Raw genomic sequence first — 26,034 nt, 5'->3', positions numbered from 1 at the left:
CTTCTATTTGGTGACTGAAAACTGACTCCATATTATTTTAATGTGACTGACATAGCTTATCCAACTATAATGAGTAAAATTTGGCAAAAAAAAAAAAAATCATACAAAGAAGACTTTAATATGATTTGATAAACTATAAAGTACAACCAAATTGCTAGAATTTTTTATATTGGCAAATGAAGTCTTAAATCTTATTTAATACCAAAGTTAAAAAGCACTTATGTTTTACAAAGGAAATGTCAATAATATATCCCAGTGTCTTGTATTTAATGAAACTAAATTCCACTAAGTTCTGTATGCATGATTTCTGGCCATTATGTTTATTAAAAAACTCAGGACAGTAATATAAAAATTGAAATCTGCTCTAACAGTTATAACACATGACTTTACCAGGCACTTCGAGTGGCTCCTTTACCATATAAATGTACGATGGTCATTTGATTGGGTGCTAAAATGTTATAGCACCTTGACCTGCCAAGAGGAAGAACGTTGCATTGCAGAATTTAGATACATTTAGTAATACTATCTACTTCAAGTGTAAGTGTCAAGTTCTTCTTTTAAAGGATTAGAAATAACAAGATGCTTAAGATGGGTATTTATATCATTTCTTGCATTTATTTTGCTTATATTAATTACAAATAATGCATGATAAATTGTTGCTATATTTTTGGCAAGTTTGATACTGTAGTAATAATGATGGAGGACTTCTCATTATAGTCTATGAGATTCAACCTATTTTTTAATTCATTTGTAGAAAAGTCTGAAAGGAACAATTTGACAAAGTAAGTTCATAACTTGACTGAACTGACCCTTGGCCTTTGAAGAGTAGACTCACTAAAACTCATAAAGGTGGAAATAGAAAACCATTCCTGCCTGCGCCAGCCACACCTCCCTTCCCAACAGCTGCAGGTTTCACTGGTCTCACCTCTGGTAGGAGCTGCCCAGCAGGAGATGTGAGGGCAGAAGGGCCCCCAACCAGGGAGACCACTCCATTGCAGTCCACAGCGCTGTGCATCTTCCCATTCATGGGCAGAATGGGGAGCACCCTGGAGGCACGGCTGGCCTGGCTGACGTTGCTGTGGCGCCGCTCCCCATGTCTGTGCGGCACAAACAGAGAGTCTCTTCTGCTGTCATTGTCCTCAAAGGTGCTGTGCTCATCATCCGCAAAATCATTCTCAGAGCCAATATCCTTGGCTCGGCCTCTGAAGCTGAAAAGGCTCGCCCTACTGTTGCGTCTTGGAGAGAACAGGGAGCCACGGATGCTCAGTAAAGACTATCAACAAGGAAGGATACAAAAACAGATGAACAGCATTAAGTGTTCTGGAAAATATGAGCCAGGACTCATCATTTCATAGTGCTGACTTACCTAAGATAAGGCATTGGATGGGTGTGATCAAGGGCTTGTATGGTAACTGCTGGTGGCATTCTGGAACTTTGTCCTGGGTTCAGCTCTTTTCTTTTGCTTTTCCTGTTTTTCCTTCCTTCCTTCATTTACATCTTCTGAGATCTGATTTTCTGTCATTTTCTTCTACTTTACCCATGACTTCAGAGAGTCAGAAATATCCCTGAAGACTGTTTAGTTTCATTTCTGGCACTCAGAACTGAAATCTTTACTAAACTCTTCTCTAGAAACTATTCTTATTTAACAATCCAATGGAGAACAATCAAGTACACACCTACATTTAGTTCCTTTGAAGTCAAAACTCCACCAGTTAAGAGTGCACTAGTGACCACAGGACCACACCCCAATGCAGATCTCACCACAGAGAAAAATGGAATCAATCTTGCTAGTAGGTCTGTTTAATTATAGTAACAAGGAGCAATTTCTCCCCTTCCCCCTGCATATTTTATAACAGTCCTCACAAATAATTTAAACAAATCAAACTGAAAGACCAAATTGAAAGACTGTATGATTCATTCCCTGATTTTCACTCTTTTGTCTGTCTCAAGAAATCTGAAGAGCACCATATTTACAAAAACCTGGTTTTCACTAAGTGTCTGGTCACAATCATTTGACAATTTTCTAGATGGCTACAATGTCACTGGTGTCATTCATTTTACTTTGATTCTCAAGCACAGTAGCATTGAGCACAATGAATCATATGCTGTTTACTATTGCTGCTGCTGCTGCAACTTCACTCTAGGGAGCACTTGTTTCTGCTTCTCCAACATCCATTTGTCCTTTGTCTGTTGAAAGTACCCTGATTATCTTCAAGAAATGCTCTCTGGCAAGACCATGATCCAGGTCTAGCCAATGAGTGTATTTCATGCCTCTGGCCAGGGAGACGGGTTTAAAAGTAGGTAGGGGACTCTGAATGGTCCACTGACAGTCACCAATTTCTTTTGCAACTGAAAGGGGTGCATTTTTTATTGAGGTTGCTAAAAACCACTGACTATAAGTTTGGAGCCATGGCAGGCATCTTATCACCATATTGGAGGAATCTGTAGATGTGGAGAGATACTTCGCCTTAGTAACATGTTTTGAGCCCTTGAGTCTAGTGTGCCTAAAGCTACTCATTGGTATTATTTTCATGATCTAATTCTCTTTTTTGCTTAAGCTGGCTTAAGTTGGATTCCTATGATTATGAATAGAATACCAACTCATCATTTAAACATTACTAGTTTCATCTTTTTATCACCAAAGGATTTAAAGCTAACTAAAATTATCATTGTGCACCTATATATATTTTACATTACCTGACTAATAAGTATTCATTTAATTTTATTTTTCGCTAAAGAATGATTTTCTCAGTGACACCTATGAACATCTATAAAATGTCTGTAATCTTTAAATATTATCTTATATGATCTTAGTCATTATTTACAGAAAGAAACACATCTAAGAATACTGATCTACTCTCCCAGAAGAACTTATTTCTTCTTTTCTTATACTCATGCTTTTTCATCCTATTATCAACTTCATTAGTAAGATAATTCATTTCCTTTATTATTTCCATATGAACATTTTTAAAACCTCTCCTACACTATACAGTTTCTTTCATGTCTCCTTTCTCTATTCACAAGGGACTTTGAATTAGATATAAGGATATAATATCTACAGAATTTGTGACCTACTGGTTATCATTTCCTCAGAAAGAAAGCCAGACAATAAATGCTTGACAATAGGAAATAAAGTAGAAATTACGTATATGTACCACTCTTAGTAACAGTTTATATTTTTATAGTACAAGAACTGCCCTCAATTAGTCCCAGTAGATGGTTTGGAGAGAAATAAGTTATAAAATTAGACACGATGTTTCTCAAAGTTCAAAGGTATATGTGGCAACTATATGAAAAATTATTGTTCTCCATGTGTTAGCCTCAACTTCCACTGCTTATATTAATTACATAAATCTATAGCAATAAATATGCAGGTCAGGAAGCAACAGTTAGAACTGGACATGGAACAACAGACTGGTTCCAAATAGGAAAAGGAGTACATCGAGGCTGTATATTGTCACCCTGCTTATTTAACTTCTGTGCAGAGTACATCATGAGAAATGCTGGGCTGGAAGAAGCACAAGCTGGAATCAAGATTGTCGGGAGAAACATCAATAACCTCAGATATGCAGATGACACCACCCTAATGGCAGAAAGTGAAGAGGAACTAAAAAGCCTCTTGATGAAAGTGAAAGAGGAGAGTGAGAAAGTTGGCTTAAAGCTCAACATTCGGAAAACTACAATCATGGCATCTGGTCCCATCATTACATGGGAAATAGATGGGGAAACAGTGGAAACAGTGTCAGACTTTATTTTTTGGGGCTCCAAAATCACTGCAGATGGTGACTGCAGCCATGAAATTAAAAGACGCTTACTCCTTGGAAGGACAGTTATGACCAACCTAGATAGCATATTCAAAAGCAGAGACGTTACTTTGCCAACAGAGGCCTGTCTAGTCAAGGCTATGGTTTTTCCAGTGGTCATGTATGGATGCGAGAGTTGGACTGTGGAGAAAGCTGAGCACCGAAGAATTGATGCTTTTTAACTGTGGTGTTGGAGAAGACTCTTGAGAGTCCCTTGGACTGCAAGGAGATCCAACCAGTCCATCCTAAAGAAGATCAGTCCTGGGTGTTCACTGGAAGGACTGATGCTCAAGCTGAAACTCCAGTACTTTGGCCACCTCATGTGAAGAGTTGACTCATTGGAAATGACCCTGATGCTGGGAGGGATTGGGGGCAGGAGGAGAAGGGGACGACAGAGAATGAGATGGCTGGATGGCATCACCAACTTGATGGATATGAGTTTGGGTAAACTCCGGGAGTTGGTGATGGACAGAGAGGCCTGGCGTGCTGCGATTCACGGGGTTGCAGAGTTGGACACGACTGAGCGACTGAACTGAACTGATAGCAATCAAATGTCCTGTTACAAATAGAGGATGGATGGACAGTAAGAAAACAATCTGCCATAATAAGTGGTCTTTGGTTTATCACAAATACAGAAGGAAATAATAACTTTAGAAGGCCTACAGTATCTTATAAAAGCTTTAAAAATAAAATATCCAGATTGTCTTGAGCCATGGTTAGAAACTGCACTCTTGACTTCCTTCTTTCCCCTATCCTTAATAAGAAGTCTTAAGAAGTCTAAAAAGTATTTCATACAATCCACCTGCTCTGAGGAAATTATAATCCAGTGGTAAAAGTATATATTTTTTTCAATATGAAAATATCAATGGTTACCAATACAATTGCCTATCATGTCCCTATAAAACAATACTTTTTAAAATACATTTGGGCCTTGTGCCCTTGCAAAACCTAGCAAAAGCTATGGACCCTTACCCAGGCTCACTATTTTCAGTATTACTTACAGGGTCTTGCAAAGCGAAATTAGTATGACTTCAGCAACCCTCCCTTTCCCCTCCTTTTCTCTCTGTCTCTCTTTGTATCTTCATTGCCCTCTCCATGTTCTTAATTAGTTGCTTGATTACTTATTTATCAGATAAAAATCTTCAGTTCTATTTTTATACAAATACCACTTCAGAAACAGATATCCATTTGAGCCAGATATTACATGTTGTATAAGTCAGTCATCACCTATGAAACTCAGCTAGTTAGGAAGCAGAAGTTTTAAGAAGACGGTATGGGGAAAATGTTACGTCTTTGGACAACATGTACAGAAAAAAGTGGGCTAGAACCTAACATCTTCAGACTTTACTATTCTGCCTAGAATTAGTTCTATTGGAGTCAAAATAAAGCATACTGGGGTGACTCTCTGTGGTATCTGGTATCTGGTTTGCAGTTTCAAATTTTGGTAGTTTTCCCCCAGCTAACTTATTTCCCTTATTTTTTCCTTCTCTCCTTTCCCTCTTCCCTTCCTTCAAAACAAGCAATACTCAAAGGGAGATTTGATTTTCTTTACATTCACATTTATTGAGATTCATGTCTCTCCTAGTGGAATCAGTGATTATGATGACAACATGAACAAGGGTGAGTAAATGCCGGTACTTATTTTAAAACAGATTCTACTTCAAATTTGAATTCAGCTGCACTAATCCTTTCATGTAGCATATCTCATAATGTTACCTAGACTTAGAGTGAATTAGGCTGACCTATAAAAATCATATACATATTAAACATAAGGTTATGTGAGACTGTGGATACAAAGAACATATCCTAAATATACATATCTTTTAAAAGAAATCAAATTGTAAATTTTCTCATCAGTTTCTTAAGAATTTTAAAAAAATATTCTTTCTAGTCAGCCTAATACAGCAGAAAGTTCAAGGGTTTCAATGTCAGGCCAACTGTGAATGCCACTTCAATCTTTAATAACTATATGGCATATAGTTTAATAATTATATGACATTGGGCAATTATTTAACTTGACTAGCCTAAAAAGTAGTGAAAACAGTCATATTCAGGGTTGTTAACATTAATTCCGGTAGAAGAAGAAGAATGCTAAACACAAAACAGGCACTCAACAAATAATACCACCCCTCCCCTTGTCTTCACATTTGCAGGTTGGGGATGAGGATGTCAGTACCCCCTAGGGCTGCAGTGAGCGGCCTCAGTAAGTTTATACTGTAAGAAGCAACGCACCATGTACGTGTTAGCCATTATCATTGCTGTCGGTGTTCAAATTGTTACTGTTAATTGCATGGACGTGAAGTTTTTCAGTACCGAAAACCTGTAATTCTTTTGATAATTTTAAAAACAATTAATGATCCTAAAGTTCAAAGTTGCAGCAGCTGGTGCTGGTAGATAAGCCAGAAGCATCTAGATAACATTTTCTGCACTATATAAGTCAACGTATTATTTTCACTCAAGTCTCCTTAAACATGAGACACAGGCAATCAAGTGCAATTAAACACAACTGTTTATTTAGTATCCTAGATCTTCCTCAGTCTGCATCTACCTAAAATTTTTGATGATGCTTTTAGAAAAATGACGCTCCAGTTTCCCCTGAAACAAGAACACAAAGAATACATTCCTCATATGAAGTTGGCAGGTGGATGGGAACAACTGCACAGATGGTCTGAGAGAATCCACTCTTCAGTTCTAGGAAGCTGCCACTCAGAAAACTGGCAGTTCACTGGGTCCTGGCACCACAGCTAAGAAGGGATGAGAGCCATCTGCTGATTATTCCTCAGGTGGAAAATTGCCCTGAGATGCTTACCAGTCTTTAGGGAAATCTCAAAATCACAAGCCTTCCCAAGTGCAGTGGGATCTATGCTCTAAAAATGCTTTCCTGGAATTCCAAAAAGTTGTAAAACTCACAAATTCCTTGAGGTGATAACCAAAACTTATTCATCCATCATTACCATTCTGAAAGTATCATGTCATCAAGGAAGAAGGCAGTTTTATCTCTAACCAAATTCTGGCATATTTTAAATACATGTGTTTGCTATAACAAATGCAATTTATATAATATAATATGTTTACCTGATGTGGAGAGGAAAACCTCTTTTCATATGTCAGCCTGCTTCCTTCCAAAGAAAACCGGAAACCTTTTCTTCTTATGCTGTCTTCAGATTCAGATTTGCGGACCCCATCTTCCTTTTCTTCTTCTCCAGACTGTTCTTTCTGTTTCTTCTTCTTCCTTCTGTTTTTCAGCTCTTTTTCACTCTTGGAGCTCAATTTTGATGCTACTGAAGAACTCTCTGAGAAAACCCCGATCCCACCAGCACCGCTGAACTCTCTTGATTCAGCCGAAGCTGCTGCAGCTGCTGCCTAGAAGGGTCCAAAGGAAATGGCAGTTGCATATGAACTTTGAAAAACTCTGTCCATGTTACTGCTTCACTTATCTTTGGTATCATGAATGTGTGATTTTAAAAAACGATTCTCCGTTCTAGTATGTATTTTGGAAACAGCTCATGTATTGTCACTGTCGGGCTTCCCAGATAGTCCTAGCGGTAAAATTCCCACCTACCAGTGTAAAAGACACACAGGTTCAGTTCCTGGGGTGGGAAGATCCCCTGGAGGAGGGCATGGCAACCCCCTTCAGCATTCTTGCCTGGAGAATCCTATGGACAGAGGAGCCCGGCAGGCTACAGTCCATCGAGTCGCAAAGAGACAGACATGACTGAAGCGACTTAGCACACACACACATGATCATTAAACCAATTAAAGAATTAAAATTAAGAGAAAAGTGAAAGATGACACATGTGACTTCAAGGGAGATCTTCAAGCCGTGGCTTCACACTACACATTCTAATTATCTAATAAAATGCATAAGACACTCAAATATCATAAAGATTTTTTCTATGATTTAAATACTGTCATAAGAAGCAAATAATTTAAGAACTAAATGTTTCCTGTTTTAACCTGACCTAGCACACTCCCACTTGACAATGACTTTTAGTGCCAGTATAAATATTTAAATTTAATTCAGTCAAGTATTTTGTTTTAATAAACCTTTTATTCTCTTTGACTTAAAATGATTATTTCACTAAGAAATGCACAATGAAAACAAATTAGAGACTGTATATAAGAAAACCCCCGATCATGGCATCTGAGTGAATTTATAAATTACAACAGTACAAATTATTAGAAAGATAAAGTGCTCAATATTGTTGCTGCTATTCCAGTATAATTTTATTTATCTGATCATTATTACATATTAGGATGCTCAGTGTTAAAAGGGAGCTGTACTCTACATTCAATAAAAACGAACATAGGCGATTGGATTAACAACATTAAGGCAAGCACATATAACTAGAGAAATTATTTTGAAACTTCATCAAGTCCAAATTATACGATTTACAGGGTAGTGGGCACAGAATGTAATGATTTAGCATGTTTATGGACCAGTGTTTTCTTTACGCAATCCACAAACTTGCATTTGAATTCTTCAAATAGAAAATAAATAGGTCTTTGTCTTTTTTTCCAGACTCTATAAAATAATCTTCTCAGTTTGACCCGGGTTTTCTGACCTTTCCCACCTCTAGTGACACTAACGAAGAAGCAACCAGAACTGAATTCTGCTTCCCCAGAAGATTAAGAAAATAGTTCAGTTGAAGGCATGTAGGTATAACTACTTTGTGAGCTTGAGTGAATGAAGGGTTACAAGAGAGAAAAAAATGCCAATGAACTCATTATAATTTGCCACGTTTGTATGCCATTACTATAGTTAAGTGATCATGTTAGTGGCTCAGTCATGTCTGACTCTTTGCAGCTCCATGCATTGTAGGTTGCCAGGCTCCTCTCTCCGTGGGATTCTCCAGGCAAGAAGACAGGAGTGGGTAGCCATTCCCTTCTTCAGCATTATCTTCCCAACCCAGGGATCAAATCCATGTCTATGGCATTGCAGGTGGATTCTTTACAGTCTGAGCCACCAGGGAAGCCCAAGTAATCATCAAAATAAAAGAATAAGTCTCTAATTACCAAATAGGCTCCTGCTGCTGCTGCTGCTAAGTCGCATCAGTCGTATCTGACTCTGTGCGACCCCATAGATGGTAGCCTACCAGGCTTCCCCGTCCCTGGGATTCTCCAGGCAAGAACACTGGAGTGGGTTGCCATTTCCTTCTCCAATGCATGAAAATGAAAAGTGAAAGTGAAGTCGCTCAGTCGTGTCCGACTCTTAGCGACCCCATGGACTGCAGCCCACCAGGCTCCTCCGTCCATGGGATTTTCTAGGCAAAAGTACTGGAGTGGGGTGCCATTGCCTTCACCAAATAGGCTCCTAACTAACACGTATTAAACACATATGGCATGTTTCTAATGTCAGTTATCACTGCTGATTTTGTGTGTTTAAATGTCTCTGATTTGACAGTATGGTCAGAGGATGGAGATAAACACAAAAGGGCTCGATGCTTGCTACCATACCTGAGCTTCTTCTTGTTGCTTTTTAAGCTGTTCAAGCATCTGCTGAAATTCAGCTTCTTTCTGTTCAGCCTCTTCCAGCGTTGCCTGATTCTGTTCTTCATAGGCCATGGCCACCACAGCCAGGATCAAATTTATTAGATAGAAGGAGCCCAAGAAAATGACCAGCACAAAAAATATCATGTATGTTTTCCCAGCAGCACGTAATGTCTGTAAAAATGGAAGAGATATTTTATCAAATTTTACACAGAATGTTACAAGCATGTACTCTCAGTAATAAAGTATTTTATAGCAGTTCTCTTATCTCAGGAGTTCATGCTTCCCAGAAGAATCATTTTATCTGTTCTCACCAGCTGATAAAGGTTTTCCCAGAAGTCTTGAGTCATGAGACGAAATAAGGACAGGAAAGCCCAGCTAAAGGTGTCAAAGCTTGTGTAGCCATAGTTGGGGTTTCGACCAGCCTTCACACAGATGTATCCTTCTGGACACTGGCTGTGATTAGGTGAAAAGAAAGAGGGGACATCAGTCACTGAAAGTTGGATGGCTGGCTTTCCTGTTTTTATAGACCCTGATGTCTATTTTATGCAACACAAGAAAAAGCAGTGTTCTCACTTTACTCAGTGCTGAGTCCAGGACTAAGGGGACTGATTTACATAACAACAGGATCTGCTAAGTCTATTTGTGGATTTCTCTGTGATTTATGATTGCCATTATTATATTTATCATGTCTCCCTATAAGAGCAATCATATTATGATTACTATCTTCTGATATTTGTGAAGATGAACAGAAAAATAAGTCTGCAGGGAAAAATTTGATTTTCACTGAAGATACCTAAAGGCAGAAGTGTGTTGAGTGTGGAGGTAGGAAAGCGGGGTAAGAAAAAGATCGGGGGGGTACATACCAAGAAGAGTGAATGAGTCTGCAGAGTGAACATCTCACAGCATGACCTTAATGACTGAGCTGACCTGGACTCAACATTGTGCTTGACACTCTGGGCTGTGTGATCTTGGGCAAGTTGCTGGTTTGAGACACCTTGTATGTAAGAAAAGGCTAATAACACACCCTGCCTCCAAACTTACAATCACTGAATAAGGCATCGTATGTAAAACACTCAGTACAGTACAGAGAAGAGTTAAAATCAGTCTGTGTTACTTATCATTAAGATCTGGAGATAAACGCAGCACAACATCATATGAGCCAAATGCAAAGCTTGTTACAGTTGGGGATTCTGCTACAGGTACTAGTTACTAATGTCCACAATAGCACCTTCCTCAGAAAGAACATCAGCCTTCCATTTATGATTCTAAAATCTTGTAAATACAAAAAGAACTATTTCTCTGAATTTTCCTCCTAGCTTTAGCTCCAGGGAAAATGCTTCTTAAAAACAAGCATTCACATAATGCGAGTTATGATAATTAAAAGTACTTAGAGAATGCTGTAATAGCTATACATTCATTAATCCATTTAATTCTCACAGCCACCTTATAATTTATTCCCACTTATCCCATGGGGAAATCAGGGCAAGAAAAGGTGACATTATATGGTGAAGTTCGGGTTTGAATTTGTGTAAACTCTCCGGTCTATGCTCTTAACCATTTTGCTAAAATATGCTAAACACGTACTCACCACAGATCAGATACTGACATTATCTTCAGATATATTTTATGCCATGGAGACCACATTAGTATATATAGAATATCACACTTACAAAAGAACATGGTTATGAATTCTATTAATTTGAGCTTTTTATGTATATGTATTGTTTTTCTTTCTATTTTCCATTGAACTAATTTGGAAGATTAGCTGTGACCTAGTATGGAGAAATAATTGCTGCCTGAGTGTGTGAAGGAGGTGAGAATCCACACTTATCCCAGCTATTTTGAGTCAGCGTGAAGTGGAATTTATGGAGGGCTTTGAATGAGGAGCAGGTGGGGGCAGGGTGGGTGGGAAGTGGCAGGTTAAGGCCTATGGAGCAGTGTAGACTGAGGCTCGACACAAAACAGCACTTACCCTGCATCAGAGCTGTTGCCACAAAGCAGAGCATCATTTTGCCCTTCCAAAAAATAAAAGTGACCTATTTAAAAGAGCAAAGAATAGAAAGAATCATTTTGAAGAACCTTCAAAACACTTCAGCCACTGTGTCTGGGTAATAAAGCTTACATTTTTTTAAAAGCATAATAAAATTGGTAAAATAATAAATATGTATATGAAGTGAAGTGAAAGTCACTCGTGTCTGACTCTGAGACCCCATGGACTATACAGTCCTATGGAATCCTCCAGGTCAGAATACTGGAGTGGGTAGCCTTTCTCTTCTCCAGGGGATCTTCCCAACCCAGAGATCTAACCCAGGTCTCCTGCATTGCAGGTGGATTCTTTACCAGCTGAGCCACCAGGGAAGCCCAAATATGTATATAGCTAAATGAAAATAATAACTGATACTATACAAATATCACAAACATTTTTGATTAAACAAATGTTTAGAAAATCTGTTTAAAAATAAATTTTTGTAAGATGTAACTATTATAGCATTCCTTATCAGTTTTATTGCAAATATAAACTCAAATCACTTAAGTAAGTGTTAGTCTCTTAGTCATGTCCAGCTCTTTGCGACCCCATGGACTGTGGCCCGCCAGGCTCCTCTGTCCATGGAATTTTCCAGGCAAGAATACTGGAGCGCTATTCCTTTCTCCAGAGGATCTTTCTAACCCAGTGATCGAACCCAGGTGAGATAATTAAAAAATAGTTGTCAAACTGATATTTTTTACTTGGCACAGAAAGTGAGAGAAAGAAAAGCCTTGTTGCTTCTAAATGCTGCCATGAAGTAACATTTTACTCTACAAATACATTTTGTCAAAATGGATTCAGACATGTTTTTCCCGCCACTTTTAACTTAGGTTCTTGTGAAAAGCGGGCTTAGTTGTTTGCCCTTTCCATGATGCTATAAATAAGTGTTTTGTTTTGAGTTTTGGCTTGATTATTGTCTTTCAATATAAACTTGTCCCTTTGGAGATAAAGATTTTCTAAGTATACCTAATTTTTATTCTTAAGGAATACCTTCTACGTGACGCTAATAAGTTGCAAAGAATATCTCAGGAAACAGACAAATGCATAAACATACATATTTACATATTCACATACAAAAACACACAGACATAAACACATTTAAACACACACACATACCCCTCACAAATTGTTTTTTTTAGTTTTCAGAAATACTTAGAGTCTATATTCAAAGAATATCTTAATTTATTACGTAGGTCAATCTGAGTCATAATTTTATGAAAAAAATTAGATCATTACCTCATAACATATATCAAAAAATAATTCTAAAGATTTAGAAACAAGTCCATTAATATAAAAATATGAAGAATTTCTATAATGTAGAATATATGAGGCTGTTTTATATGTAGAATATCTAGGTGAAAATTTGTATTATCTCTGAATCCAGAGGCATTTATAAACTTAAATATGGGGGGAAAAACCCCACAAATTTGATGACTTGATTGCCTAAAAATCAAAATCTTTTAGGCATCAAAAACAATGAGAAGAAAAACAAGCTATAGAATACATTTGCAAAAAAAAAGACAAAAGGTTAATATACTTGATAAATTATAGAATTCTTATGAATTTCCCAAAATATACTATCATTTCATAGAATGAGTAAAAATACCAACAGATAATTCATATTGTATAAAATATATTAATTGCTAATGCTACTGATAAACATATTATAAATTCTACCACATTAATAATTAAAAAGAAAATATACTTTTCTCTCTACCATACAGTAACAGTTAATATTAATGGGAATTCAGTAAAGTCGACACTGCTATAGGAGTTATATAGTTTGATCTCTCTAGAGCGGAATTTGAGACTATGCCTCTCCAGCCATCTTTCATGCAAAGATGGGCACATAAAAGACAGAAATGGTATGGACCTAACAGAAGCAGAAGATATTAGGAAGAGGTGGCAACAATACACAGAAGAACTATACAAAAAAAAGATCTTCATGACCAGATAAGCATGATGGTGTGATCACTCATCTAGAGCCAGACATCCTGGAATGTGAAGTCAAGTGGGCCTTAGGAAGCATCACTACAAACAAAGCTAGTGGTGAACTATTTCAAATCCTAAAAGATGATGCTATTAAAGTGCTGCACTCAACATGCCAGCAAATTTGGAAAACTCAGCAGTGGCCACAGGACTGGAAGTGGTCAGTTTTCATTTCAATCCCAAAGAAAGGCAATGCCAAAGATTGTTCAAACTACCACACAATCACACATGCTAACAATGTAGTGCTCAAAATTCTCTAAGCCAGGCTTCAACAGTATGTGAATCGTGAACTTCCAGATTTTCAAGCTGGTTTTAGAAAAGGCAGAGGAACCAGAGATCAAATTGCCAACATCTGTTGGATCACTGAAAAATCAAGAGAATACCGGAAAAACATTTACTTCTGCTTTATTGACTATGCCAAAGCCTTTGACTGTGTGGATCACAGCAAACTGGAAAATTTTTAAAGAGGTGGGAATACCAGACCACCTGACCTGCTTCCTGAGAAATCTGTATGCAGGTCAGGAAGCAAGAGTTAGAACTGAACATGTATCTACAGACTGGTTGTTGCTGGGAAAGGAGTATGTCAACACTGCATATTGTCACCCTGCTTATTTAACTTAATGCAGAGTACATCATGCAAAATGCCAGGCTAGATGAAGCACAACCTGGAATTAAGACTGCCAGGAGAAATATCAGTAACCTCAGATATGCAGATGACACCACTCTTATGGCAGAAAGAGAACTAAAGATCTTCTTGATGAAAGGGAAAGAGGAGAGTGAAAAAGTTGACTTTAAAATTCAACATTCAGAAAATGAAGATCATGGCATCCAGTCCCATCACTTCATGGCAATAGATGGGGAAACAATGGAAACAGTGACAGACTTTATTTTGGGGGGCTCCAGAATCACTGTAGATGGTGACTGCAGCCATGAAATTAAAAGACCCTTGCTCCTTGGGAGAAAAGTTATGACCAAACTAGATAGCATATTACAAAGCAGAGACATTACTTCGTCAGCAAAGGTCCATCTAGTCAAACCTATGGCTTTTCCAGTAGTCATTTATGGATGTGAGAGTTGTACTATAAAGAAAGCTGAGCACCAAAGAATTGATGCTTTTGAACTGTGGTGTTGAAGAAGACTCTTGAGAGTCCCTTGGACAGCAAGGAGATTCAATGAGTCCATCCTAAAGAAAATCAGTCCTGAATATTCATTGGAAGGACTGATGCTGAAGCTGAAACTCCAATACTTTGGCCACCTGATGAGAAGAACTGACTCATTAGAAAAGATCCTGATGCTGGGAAAGATTGAAGGCATGAGGAGAAGGGGACGACAGAGGATGAGATGGTTGGATGGCATCACCTACTCGATGGACATGAGTTTGAGCAAGCTGCAGGAGCTGGTGATGGACAGGGAAGCCAGGCATGCTGTAGTCCATGTGGTCACAATGCGTCGGACCCCCACTGAGTGACTGAACTGAACTGAACTAAGCCTTAATATGGTCAAACTCTTTAACATTCCAAAATTCTATTGGTATAAATCTATCTGAAAGAAACAATCAGAAATAAAGAAAATTTATGTGCAAAGATTGTCACTATGCTGCTATTATAATATTAATAAATAGGAAAGCCCATAAACAATTAAATTATTTGTTTTATTTATTCACTTAGCCAGTGAACCTTAATCTCTCCAGTATAAATCTTCATACCAATACTAACTCTTAAAACATTAATATAATGTGGGAAATGATAAATTTTCATATAGTTCTAAAAGTCATGAAAGATACCTCAGACTAAGCATCCCTGTGGAATACTGATAATCAGGAGACCAGTGGAAGTTGGCTAGTTAATTGTATACCAAGAATGAGGAAGTTGGACATTCCAATGACAGAGGGGCTGCCTTCAATAAGAAATTATACGGAAGTACGTGTGTGTGTTTAGTTGCTAAGTCATGTCTGACTCTAGACTCCATGGACTGCAGCCTGCCAGGCTACTCTGTCCATGGGATTTCCCAGGCAAGAATACTGGAGTGGGTTGCCATTTTCTTCTCCAGAGGATCTTCCCAACCCAGGGATCAAACCCACATCTCCTTCATTGGAAGGTATATTCTTTATTGCTAAACTACCAGGGAAGCCCTATACTGAAGTATATCATTACTATGTTTTTAAGTCCATGTTTAAAATAAAATCAAACAATTCTAATACAATGATTGATACCAAAGAGATAAGCTGGAATGAAAATATTATAAAGGTAGGTTTTGAGTTTATACTTTCTCATTAATAAGTGATGCTGGACTAAGGCTGCTTAACTTAACTTTCTGATGAGTACACAAATTCAGATTTCATCTTGATTTTTATACTCCCAGATATATCATAAGTGCTCAGTACATATATTGAGTCAAATTCCTCAGTCTTCTTAGCGATCCATTTCAGTAACATACACTGAATACTTAAAATTACTGATTTATTTATTAAGATGACTGAAAACTGTTGATCAATGTCTTTCAAATAAATATTTTTGTTTATACAGCATTATATTGTATTGCTTTCAAGACTCATTGGGGAAAAGAATATGTCTTCAAATGGTAACTTTTATCATGTTGATCAAAAGATAAGGAAAAAGGAGTAAGGTATTATTTGATTTCTGTATCACATATATTGCACATATGTGTGCTCAGTCGCTTCAGTCATGCCTGACTCTTTGCAACCCCATGGACTGTAGCCCACCAGGCTCCTCTGTCCATGGGATTCTCCAGGGAAGAATACTAGAGTGGGTTACCATGCTCTCCTCTGGGGGATCTTCCCAATCCAGGAATCAAACCCGTATCTCCTGCATTGCAGGCAGATTCTCCACCACTGAGCCACCAGGGGACTTCCCATCACATATATTAAGTTATCTTAAACTGGTCTAACTAATTTGGTTCACATCAAAATTGAGACAATTTTCACTATATATACTTTTTTTTTAATATTTAAAGGACTAAACAGCTTAATGGTTAAAAGAGTATATCTTACTTTTATCTTCAATATATTCATCCCAATTAAACATGCTCACTGTCTTATTGAAAGTGGTACCGTTCCCATCCAATGAGTTATTAAAGAAGGAAGTGATGTTTAGTTCAAAGGAAGAATTATCTGGGGGCCATTGCAAACATTTGTTTCGCAGGTTGCCCATAAACAGCTGTAATCCTATTAGTGCAAACACGCTCAGGCAGAACACAGTCAGGATCATTACATCTGAGAGCTTCTTCACCGACTGGATTAGGGCCCCCACGATGGTCTTCAGGCCTACAAATAAAATCAAAGGGAGGAATTTAAGTATACTATTCAACAGCTATGTTAGAGAGAAAAACATCAGGAGCTTGTCCTGGAAAATAAAGATGTCATGCAGAATGCCAACAATATTAGTTTAATGTTTGTGACTGAATAACACTTTCATGAAAAGCCCGCTAGCTGGTGAAAATGAATGAAAGCAGAATTTGTATTTTCATTAGAGAACTGTGAATGGAAACAAACCAAAAGTGTATTTCCAAATACTCCTCAGAGCAAAAGAAATGGTTTTGATATTCATGCTTAAACATCAACCTTGTATAAAGACTTTGCTTTTATTTGCAGATGTCTTACTCCCTAACCTCTCACTGGTTTTAGAAAAATCTGTATGAATAATATAGTAAGAAATTTTGAAGTCACTGAATTATGAGGTTATATATTGGTGAATTCTATCAGCTTGAGAATGGGTTAAAAAAGGAAGACATCTGAAAACCGAGTCCCATGCAGCACTCATGCTATCTCTCGCTCTTTTATTTATTTGAAGTTAACATAATTACCAATTTTAGACCTAACTGGTCAAATTTGCATCAGTTCGAATGCCTCATAGTTTAGCTTCTATGCGGAAAGCTTGATGTTACAGGACGCAAACCATGTAGCCTGTTACTGCAAATGCCTCATGCAAAAACTTGTTAAACTCAAAGGCTGATTTAGAACTGATCATTTTAAAGAAAACAACTAGTAAAAGCAAAGAATCAAATCCATCCAAAACACGGTGTATTGATTCTTGCTTTTTTTAAAAAACATTTGCAATAAGTGAAAAGCAGCAAGGCTTACGCACAAAAGCTGTGATTGTACCACTAATGCTGCTGAAGTCAGCCTCGGTGTTTAACCTAGCTCTCACCTGGAATGACTGAAATTGTTTTCAAAGCTCGGAGAACTCTGAAGGTTCTCAACGCTGAGACATTGCCCAGGTCCACAAACTCTGTCACATATCTGTAATAGGGAGTTCACACACAAACACAATAACAGAACACAAGAAACAGTTGGAGATATAAGGGGCCTACCACCTTATACCAGTTTCTTCTTACCTGGAATTACAGAAATAGTTTTCAAAGCTCTCAAGACTCTGAAAGTTCGAAGAGCTGAAACATTGCCTAGGTTTACAAATTCTGTTACATACCTGTAGAATTAAATCAGAGTTATTCAGAATTTAGGGAAATCTAAGTTGGTCTTTCAACAAGACCTTTTCAACTTCAATGAGTGTTGCCATCATATTTTCCAATTAAGAGGGAAATGGCATTGTTGTTGATCATAATCTCTATTACTTGGGAAATATTTTATTGCTTTATACCACTAATTGAAATCAAAGCCACGTAATTTACTATGATAGCCCCTAACTTCTCCAAAGTGCATAATTTGATTGGAAGGAAAAATATCCTAAATTCACAGGATAACCAAGAAACATGCTTGATCTGTTAAGGGAAGCCACCAAGGAGAAATACAGTATAGACTTCCACTAATGATTTAGTCTTCCTGGACAGAAAATGTATTAAGGTACTTACGCAAAAGTAATGACTGTGAAATCCAACCAATTCCATGGGTCCCGTAGAAATGTGAAATCTTCTAAACAAAAGCCCCTTGCAAGTATTTTTATAAGTGATTCAAAAGTATAAATTCCTGTAAAGGTGTACCTGAGAGAAAATAGCCAAGCCCACATTAAAGATCCTGAAGGTAATTTACATGTAAATATACTAAAGGAGAAAAGCAACAAATAAAAATTAGAGGGTTCTATATAGGTCTATATTGGTCTTCCCATGATTTAGACCATAGGTAGGACTTAAGAAAAAAAAAAGAAACATTATATACTGAAAGACATTCTATTGACTAAATATGAGTATTGTACTTGCTTATATTAATTAATTTGAAGGTTCAAATAACATGATTCTATACATATTAAATGAAATACACTGGTTTTGGTCCAATTTAAGCAAGTAGTTATTAATACAAAAATAAATGAAGACTTTTTTGTTTAATAAAGTGGGCATCATTACGAGCCATGAAATATAAACTAATAAATCATATAAAAGTGATAGCTATGAGGAAAAGAACATACAAACTACGCATAAATTTATTATCAGATACTAGTAAACACTCATGATCTTGAAAAGAGTGTGAGACTCACGAGGAAGATAAAGGGCTATACATATTGGCAGTCAAATCAGTGCAGTACCTGAATGAGCCAGGGCAAGCTTTGTACTACAGAAAATCAGTGGTTGAAATGAACTTGAGTCACTGTGTAACTGGTTTGGAGTAGCCAGTACAATTTGCTGAAGAAACTGATGAGGTGTCAAGATGATAGAAGCACAACTCAAAACATAAAGGAACAACAACATTGCAAGATTTTAAAAAAATCTTCTACTTACTCCACATTCTTTGTCCAGTCTGGAGGGTTACTCATGGTCATAAATACACAGTTGGTAAGAATAGTGCACATAATGAGCACATTGAATAAAGTAGAAGAATACCGTCAAGGAAGACAAAGGTCCATGTAAACTTTCACTTTCATATACCGTTATGTCTTTTAGCATTGTGAAGTTTAGAACTTTTATGACCTTTTGATCTTATTATTGAGCATGCTTTTTCCATTCCCGTAATTTTAGCAACTCCATACTCAAGTCACGTCAGGCCAAGCCATAAACTATTTTGAGGCTATTTATGTCATTTTCAGAGAAGGCAATGGCACCCCACTCCAGTACTCTTGCCTGGAAAATCCCATGGATGGAGGAGCCTGGTGGGCTGCAGTCCATGGGGTCGCTAGGGGTCGGACACGACTGAGCAACTTCACTTTCACTTTTCACTTTCATGCATTGGAGAAGGAAATGGCAACCCACTCCAGCGTTCTTGCCTGGAGAATCCCAGGGACAGAGGAGCCTGGTGGGCTGCCATCTATGGGGTCGCACAGAGTCGGACACGACTGAAGCGACTTAGCAGCAACATGTCATTTTAGTATTGAAAAAGACTAAACACACAAAAAAATTAGTGCACTGGTAAATAATTCATCGGTTTGTTTTTCTTTAAAGACTCAACAACTAAAGTGCAAGCTCAGCATATATGAAGACTCTGACAAAAATTCAAAAGGAGATTTCAAGTAACAGTCGTTCCTCATTATCTGTGGGGGATTAATTCCAGGACCCACAGTAGATACCAGAATCCAAGGATGCTCAGATCTCATAAGGCCCCTCTGTCTCCATGGGTTCTGTCTCCTCAGATTCAAACCATGGATCTTGAACACTGTACACCATCTACTATTGATTAAATCTGTAGATATAGAACCCACAGATACGAAACCTGCAGATGGGGAGGGCCAACTGTAACTGAATGTATTATAATCCATCTGAAGGATAACCTGGTTGGAATATTCTTAATAAAATTCTAGGTGGAGTATATAATACACAGTGATTGATCATTAAATTCCAGATAGTAAAAAAAAGATGACTGGTGTTAGTACTGGCATTTCGTGGGTTTGCAACTGCGGCCAAATTACTAATTTTTTTCCCTAAGCCTTGGTTCATTTTGCTACACTACAGAAAAAGAAAAAGCATTTCATAGGATTGCTGTCAGGATCAAATTAGTTAAAATATATTAAATCTCTTGCAACTTAATGTGCCTTATATGGTAGATAATCAATAAATTACTTTCCTAATTTCCTAAATCATAGAGAACACTACTTACGACAAATATCTGGTTTTTCTCATTCTACCCCACTTTGCCCATGTGTATAGAGATAGCCAATGCCCTTCACCCTCCTTTGTGTTGAAAAACAGCAACAAAAAAATTCTTTAAGAGAACATTCAGTAGTCAAATATTTGAAATAACTTTCTTTCATAGTTAATAAAGAGCACAAGAGGGATTCAGTTGTAGTTTTGTAAAACAAGAGCTTTATCAAGGTACATTTAGAAAACTGATAAAAATTCCAGAATGAATAAATGCTATCAATGTCCCTTTTCACTCTTTTAATCATAAATCTTCATATTACTTACACATAGCAAAATATCAGCATGATTTTAAGTGCAGTTAAATAGAACAGCGTTTTGTTGCCAATGTGTTGTGTTATGTATTGTGTTAATCTATAAAAGAAGTTTCTTTGCACCTTCAACTGACTTTAGTCAAAGCAGTCACTGATTTTTCATTTTGACTGGCAATGATGCAGGGCACATGCTTAATTCTCAACTTGTTCAAGTGCGTTCACATGAAAACACTCATAAGTGAATGATGCGGATCAGCCACGTGAGGGCACTACAGCCTAGAGAACACAGAAAAACACCAGTTCAAAGAAGAAATACTTTTCCTTTCTTGCTAAACAGAAACAAAAAATAAGATAAATTTAAAGATGACTTCATCATTAGTATATAAAACTAGCGGATCCTGTGTCTGTTAGGTTGCTGGCCCTACTGCAGGGGGCGGCGGCGGATGAGATGGCTAGATAGCACCACTGACTCAATGCACCCGAATTTGAGCAAATTCCAGGAGATAGTGGACGGCAGAGGAGCCTGGAAGGCTACAGTCCATGAGGTCACAAAGAACTGAACATGACTTAGCGACTGAACAATAACAATCTACTGTAGAAAACAACCCCTTGGCAGATTGGCATCATTCAAAATACATAGTTCCCAGCCTCAAACATGCTCAACACATTCTTAATATTTCTCCACTTCAATGTCCCCACTGCTCTGCAAAGATAATTCTGAATATTCTCCACTCTTCTTTGATCTCCAATCTTCTTCCTTTGCTACCCATTTCAAACTCATGACCTGATTTCCTATTTTATTGAGAGAAGAGATAGCATCAGAAGGTCATATCTTTACTTCCTAACCCCAAATTGACAAACTCTCTGTATTGAGATTCTTTCCCCCTTCCCATTTCAATGGAGGGAGTTGTCAACCCCTTTACCCAAACTCTGGACACCTTCCACCTTTCCAGAACACTTTAGCAATCTCTTATCACTTTCTTCTCTTATCTTTAATATCTCCATTAGTAACTCTATCTGCTCTTACAGTCAACACAAACTTGCTTAATTCTCTCTTATCTTTTTGGTATAAAAGAGAATACTGTCCTACAGCCCACAGTCCTCTAACCACTTACAGACTTCTCTTCTCCAATTTCACAGCCAAACTTCTTAGAAGAGATGTTTATCTTTACTCGCCTTCATTTATCTACCACATCCTCAGCCTACCAGTTTTCTTCCCAAATATGACCAACATCTTCATGTTGTGTAACTAAAAACAAAAGGATAATTCTGAGTTCTTATCTGACTTGTTCTCTCAGTAGAGTTTGACCAGCCTGATTCTTCCCCTTTTAACTATGTTCTCTTACTTTTGCTTTCATGAGATCCCAATCCTTTGATTTTTTTATCCTTCATGGGCAACAATTTTTTAATAACCTTTGAAATGTTCTATTTCCCTTTTTAAAAAGGACAGAGGATATCCAAGTCATTTTCCCTCTCTTGATGTATTTATCCTAGTAGAGCTCATTAAGACACATAGCTCCAAATACATTTACATACCCACCGATCTCAAGTATTTTTCTCTGGACTAGCCCTCTCTAGCTCAGGGAACTATGGATGGGCTTCCCTGGTGGCTCAGATGGTAAAGCATTGGCCTGCAATGTGGGAGGCCTGGGTTTGATCCCTGGATCAGGAAGATCCCCTGGAGGAGGAAATGGCAACCCACACCAGCACTCTTGTCTGAAAAATCCCATGGAGGAGCTTGGTAGGCTATAGTTCAGGGGGTTGCAAAGAGTCGGACACGACTGAGCTACTTCACTTTAGCCCTCTCTTCTGAACTCAGTAATCCATATTACCCAATTCCATATTACATCTGCACTTATGTGCACTTATTTCATTGACACTTCAAATTTTTTTGAGTTCTAAAACTAAACTAAACATGTTTTAATCCTATCCCTCATCTCTTCTCAAATACTACTCCTTTGACATCTCTGTATCACAATGTCTCATGATTTAGCCAGGATGAATGTGAGATTTGGTTACCTCATGCGAAGAACTGACTCATTGGAAAAGACCCTGATGCTGGGGAAGATTGAAGGCAGGAGGAGAAGGGGATAACAGAGGATGAGATGGTTGGATGGCATCACCGACTTGATGGACATGAGTCTGAGCAAGCTTTGGGAGTTGGTGATGAACAGGGAAGCCTGGCATGCTGCAGCCATGGGGTTGGAAAGAGGAGGACATGACTGAGAGACTGAACTGACTGATTGACTCAGCCAGGAACCTAGGAGCCATCTTGCATTTTTCTCTTCCCTGAACCTCCACATTCAACTTAACACCAAGTATTGTCAATTCTACCTGCTATGCCTGGATTCAGTGCACTTTTCCCACAATCCTCATAACACCACTTAGTCTAGGTATCCATCAAATCTAATGTAAATTACTGTAATTTCACCCAAGCTGTTCTTTCTGAACCCATGCTTGATTCTATTCAATTCTTTCTGCACCCTGTACCAAAATGACCTTTGTAAATCTAATTTGGATCATTTATGATCAACTATATTAACAAAGAGTGGAGAGTCTAGGTCTAATTCTTGTCCACCCTAAGTTCAGCTTCCTTAGTCCTCATTTCACTTTCCCAAGTCTGATATTATCGCAATTGTTTTAGGTCATGGATGAAGCAAGCTCTTTTTCAAGTCAGGATCTTAACAAATGTTACCTCTTTCCCCTGAATATGCTCTTTATCTCACATTAGCCAACTCAAACTTTTCCTCTAGCACTCAGATTAGAAGTTATTTTCAGTAAAACCTGTGCACAATAGCACCTTTCCTGATTAGGTCTATCAGTAATATATCCTTGTCGCACCAGATGCTACTCTTCCAAAGCCTAACTGATTTTTTTCCCACTAGATGGTCAACTACACGAGGGCCATGTCTATATTGCTCGCCACCATACACCCTTGCCGTTGTGTAGGGTCAGTTGACTACTGAACGATGTTAGTTTGGAACCTTGTTTACTACTAAGTGAAGTACATTTTTCCTTTTTAGTGATATATTTATAAATATGGATCAAAAATACAGCATGAAATTTGTTTCCACATATATCAAGTACACAGGTTTTTACATTTTTTGAAAGAGAGAACACTGGATAAATACAAAGTGGAAATTAAAAGGCTCATGAGATTTATGTCACATAACAGACTGAGCCATGGTTTTATGTCCTTAAAAAATTTACTCCTTATAATGATAAAATTTAAGTATATATAATAAAGTAAAATATATATTATACTTTAATAAATAGAAAGAGTAAATATTACCCAGTAAGTCGAAAGGAATAAATCATTACACTCAAATTAGTGTTTTTCACATTGACTATCAATGAATGACTATTTTTAATTAAAAAAATACATTTAACTTAACGATCCTGACAAATGATCAAAAAGGAAACCAAATAAAACTATTTTTCTTTTAAATAAAATAAGAGATAACTAGAGTCAGATTTTATGCTTGTAGTTTAATAGATAATCTCCAAATAGAGAGTTTCAAAATCCATTACTTTTTAAAATCACTATAAATTTATTTTATCAGTCTCACACCTGGAGTCTCATACCTTTAAGATACCTGGAGTCTGGTGAGTGATTGAAATAGTAAGATTTTAGATAGTGATAACAAATATACAAATATGAAAAAAAGTATAGACATGGTATGGTGATACCATACACTGAAAAAATATAGAAATTCCACATCAAGGCAGATTTCAAGGGGCCAGAACTAGTAACAAAATGCATATGTTTTTGTTGTTTAGTCATTAAGTCGTGTCCAACTCTTTTGCAAGCCCATGGACTGTAGCCCACCACACTCTTCTGTCCACTGAATTTCCGAAGGCAAGAATACTAGAGTAGGATACCATTTCCTTCACCAGGGAATCTTCCTGACTCAGGGATTAAACCCTTGTCTCTTATATTGGCAGGTGGGTTCTTTACTACTGGGCCACCAGGGAAGCCCAAAATGCATGTATTTATTTTCTAAATATATAGCACATAAAGTACATTTTTTCAGAAGAACAATGAATCCTAGAGTAGTATTTCCTTGTGAGATTTTGTATACAAATAAAAATAGATGCAGGGTAACCTCATATAATATCAAGAAAAAAAGGATTTTTAAAATCTAATAATTTCTCTATACCAGGTATTCATAAAAATGTGTTAACCTTTTGATTGGTAGTAACCTGTCAGTTGGCAAGTCTAAAATATTTCCTGTGTGTATGATGAGGAAAGACTTCTTCATATTCATATTGAAAATGCTTTACATAACCTCTGACCTGGGAACTAGATGATTAAAGTACTGGCATGCCTACCCCTATATCCACATGGGTAGGATGCAGCAGTATGAGTTTTAAAGTGATAAACTATGGATCAGATGCATCCTTTACCAATCACATGGGCTTCAGCAAGTTAATTATTGAAGGCTCAGTTTTCTTATGCAAATACAGATAATAATACCAATACTTCTCTTAGTGAATAGTTATCTTTATTACTATTAATCATTTGTTTATTAAATATAAAAACATAGGGCATTTTTTTGTTTTCTTTTATTTTCTCTTTGTTTTCTTAAGGAAGGGAAAGACATTGTTCTGTTCAGGGATTTTGTAATAATACATAATATCCAGAGAAGTTGCAGAGACATTTTTTACTTAAAATGTATATGAACTAGAGGCAGAAGATAGTTTTATCTAAGAGATTTCTAACATAGAGAATTTAAGCAAAGTAAGATAGATCTTTTTCTACTTAGTCGTACATATTTGCAAGGCAGCAGAAATGTCAACTAAATGTCACATATATACTGTTAACTCTTGAGTTGTTTAATTTTGTTATTAACAAATTCCTAACCATGTGATGACACGTGGTAACTTTTGAGCATTGAAAGCAGGAGAAACAGAAACAGTAAGTTGTTCACCCTCCTTTCCCACAGACCTCTATAATGTTTTATGGAAAACCATGTTGTTTTTGATTTCTAATAGATACCATATAATTTTGGGGTGAGCTAAAAAGCTCACTTCCTATTTCATGAATTAGTAAGTTGGAGCCACTGAAAACAACCTTTGAGATACATAGAAGCACAGGTAGATAAATTATGTACCCCTAATACATAATTTATACCTGAGGGTTTAGAAATCTGTTAGAAACAGCAAAGATAGATAGAAACTGCAGTTTCTGTTAGATAGAAACTGCAAAGCATACTGGGCTGATAATCAAAGGCTTAGTCTGAAGTTCTGGCCTTGCCACGTATATAAAATGTAGGCTTATAAGACAGTGACTAAACATGTCTGGGCCTCAATGAACTCATCTGCAAAGTGAGATTGTGCTTGGGACTGACCACATTATGTTTCCATCACTCAACAGCTTCTAACTCTGGTGCTGTATAAACATTCTGTTTGCAAAATCAAGCCTCAAGAG

At 37.3% G+C, this 26,034-nt stretch overlaps 1 protein-coding gene across 4 annotated transcripts in view; it reads right to left on the bottom strand.

Annotated features, from left to right (window-relative positions):
- The window catches only part of SCN2A (sodium voltage-gated channel alpha subunit 2), a 137,897-nt gene that overhangs the window by 52,349 nt on the left and 59,514 nt on the right, over positions 1-26,034 (bottom strand). For 2 of the 4 annotated variants that reach the window (XM_086370587.1, XM_086370581.1), the window contains exons 4-12: positions 19,000-19,090; positions 18,139-18,267; positions 17,478-17,569; positions 16,322-16,594; positions 11,269-11,332; positions 9,608-9,749; positions 9,261-9,467; positions 6,879-7,166; positions 926-1,273 (exon numbers count right to left, since the gene is read on the bottom strand). In XM_086370587.1, coding sequence (XP_086226713.1) covers positions 926-1,273; positions 6,879-7,166; positions 9,261-9,467; positions 9,608-9,749; positions 11,269-11,332; positions 16,322-16,594; positions 17,478-17,569; positions 18,139-18,267; positions 19,000-19,090 — 1,634 coding nt within the window. Of the gene's footprint in view, positions 1-925; positions 1,274-6,878; positions 7,167-9,260; positions 9,468-9,607; positions 9,750-11,268; positions 11,333-16,321; positions 16,595-17,477; positions 17,570-17,664; positions 17,757-18,138; positions 18,268-18,999; positions 19,091-26,034 lie in introns of those variants that run through there. The other 2 variants (XM_086370594.1, XM_086370598.1) reach the window with 2 other exon arrangements.

Source organism: Bos grunniens, chromosome 2, assembly GCF_055505025.1.
Source record: "Bos grunniens cultivar Pamir isolate PY7600 chromosome 2, Bosgru_T2T1.0, whole genome shotgun sequence".
NCBI classification, from domain to species: Eukaryota; Metazoa; Chordata; class Mammalia; order Artiodactyla; family Bovidae; genus Bos; species Bos grunniens.
The sequence above is the reverse complement of the archived record's forward strand: the minus strand, read 5'-3'. Positions and strand labels throughout refer to the sequence as shown.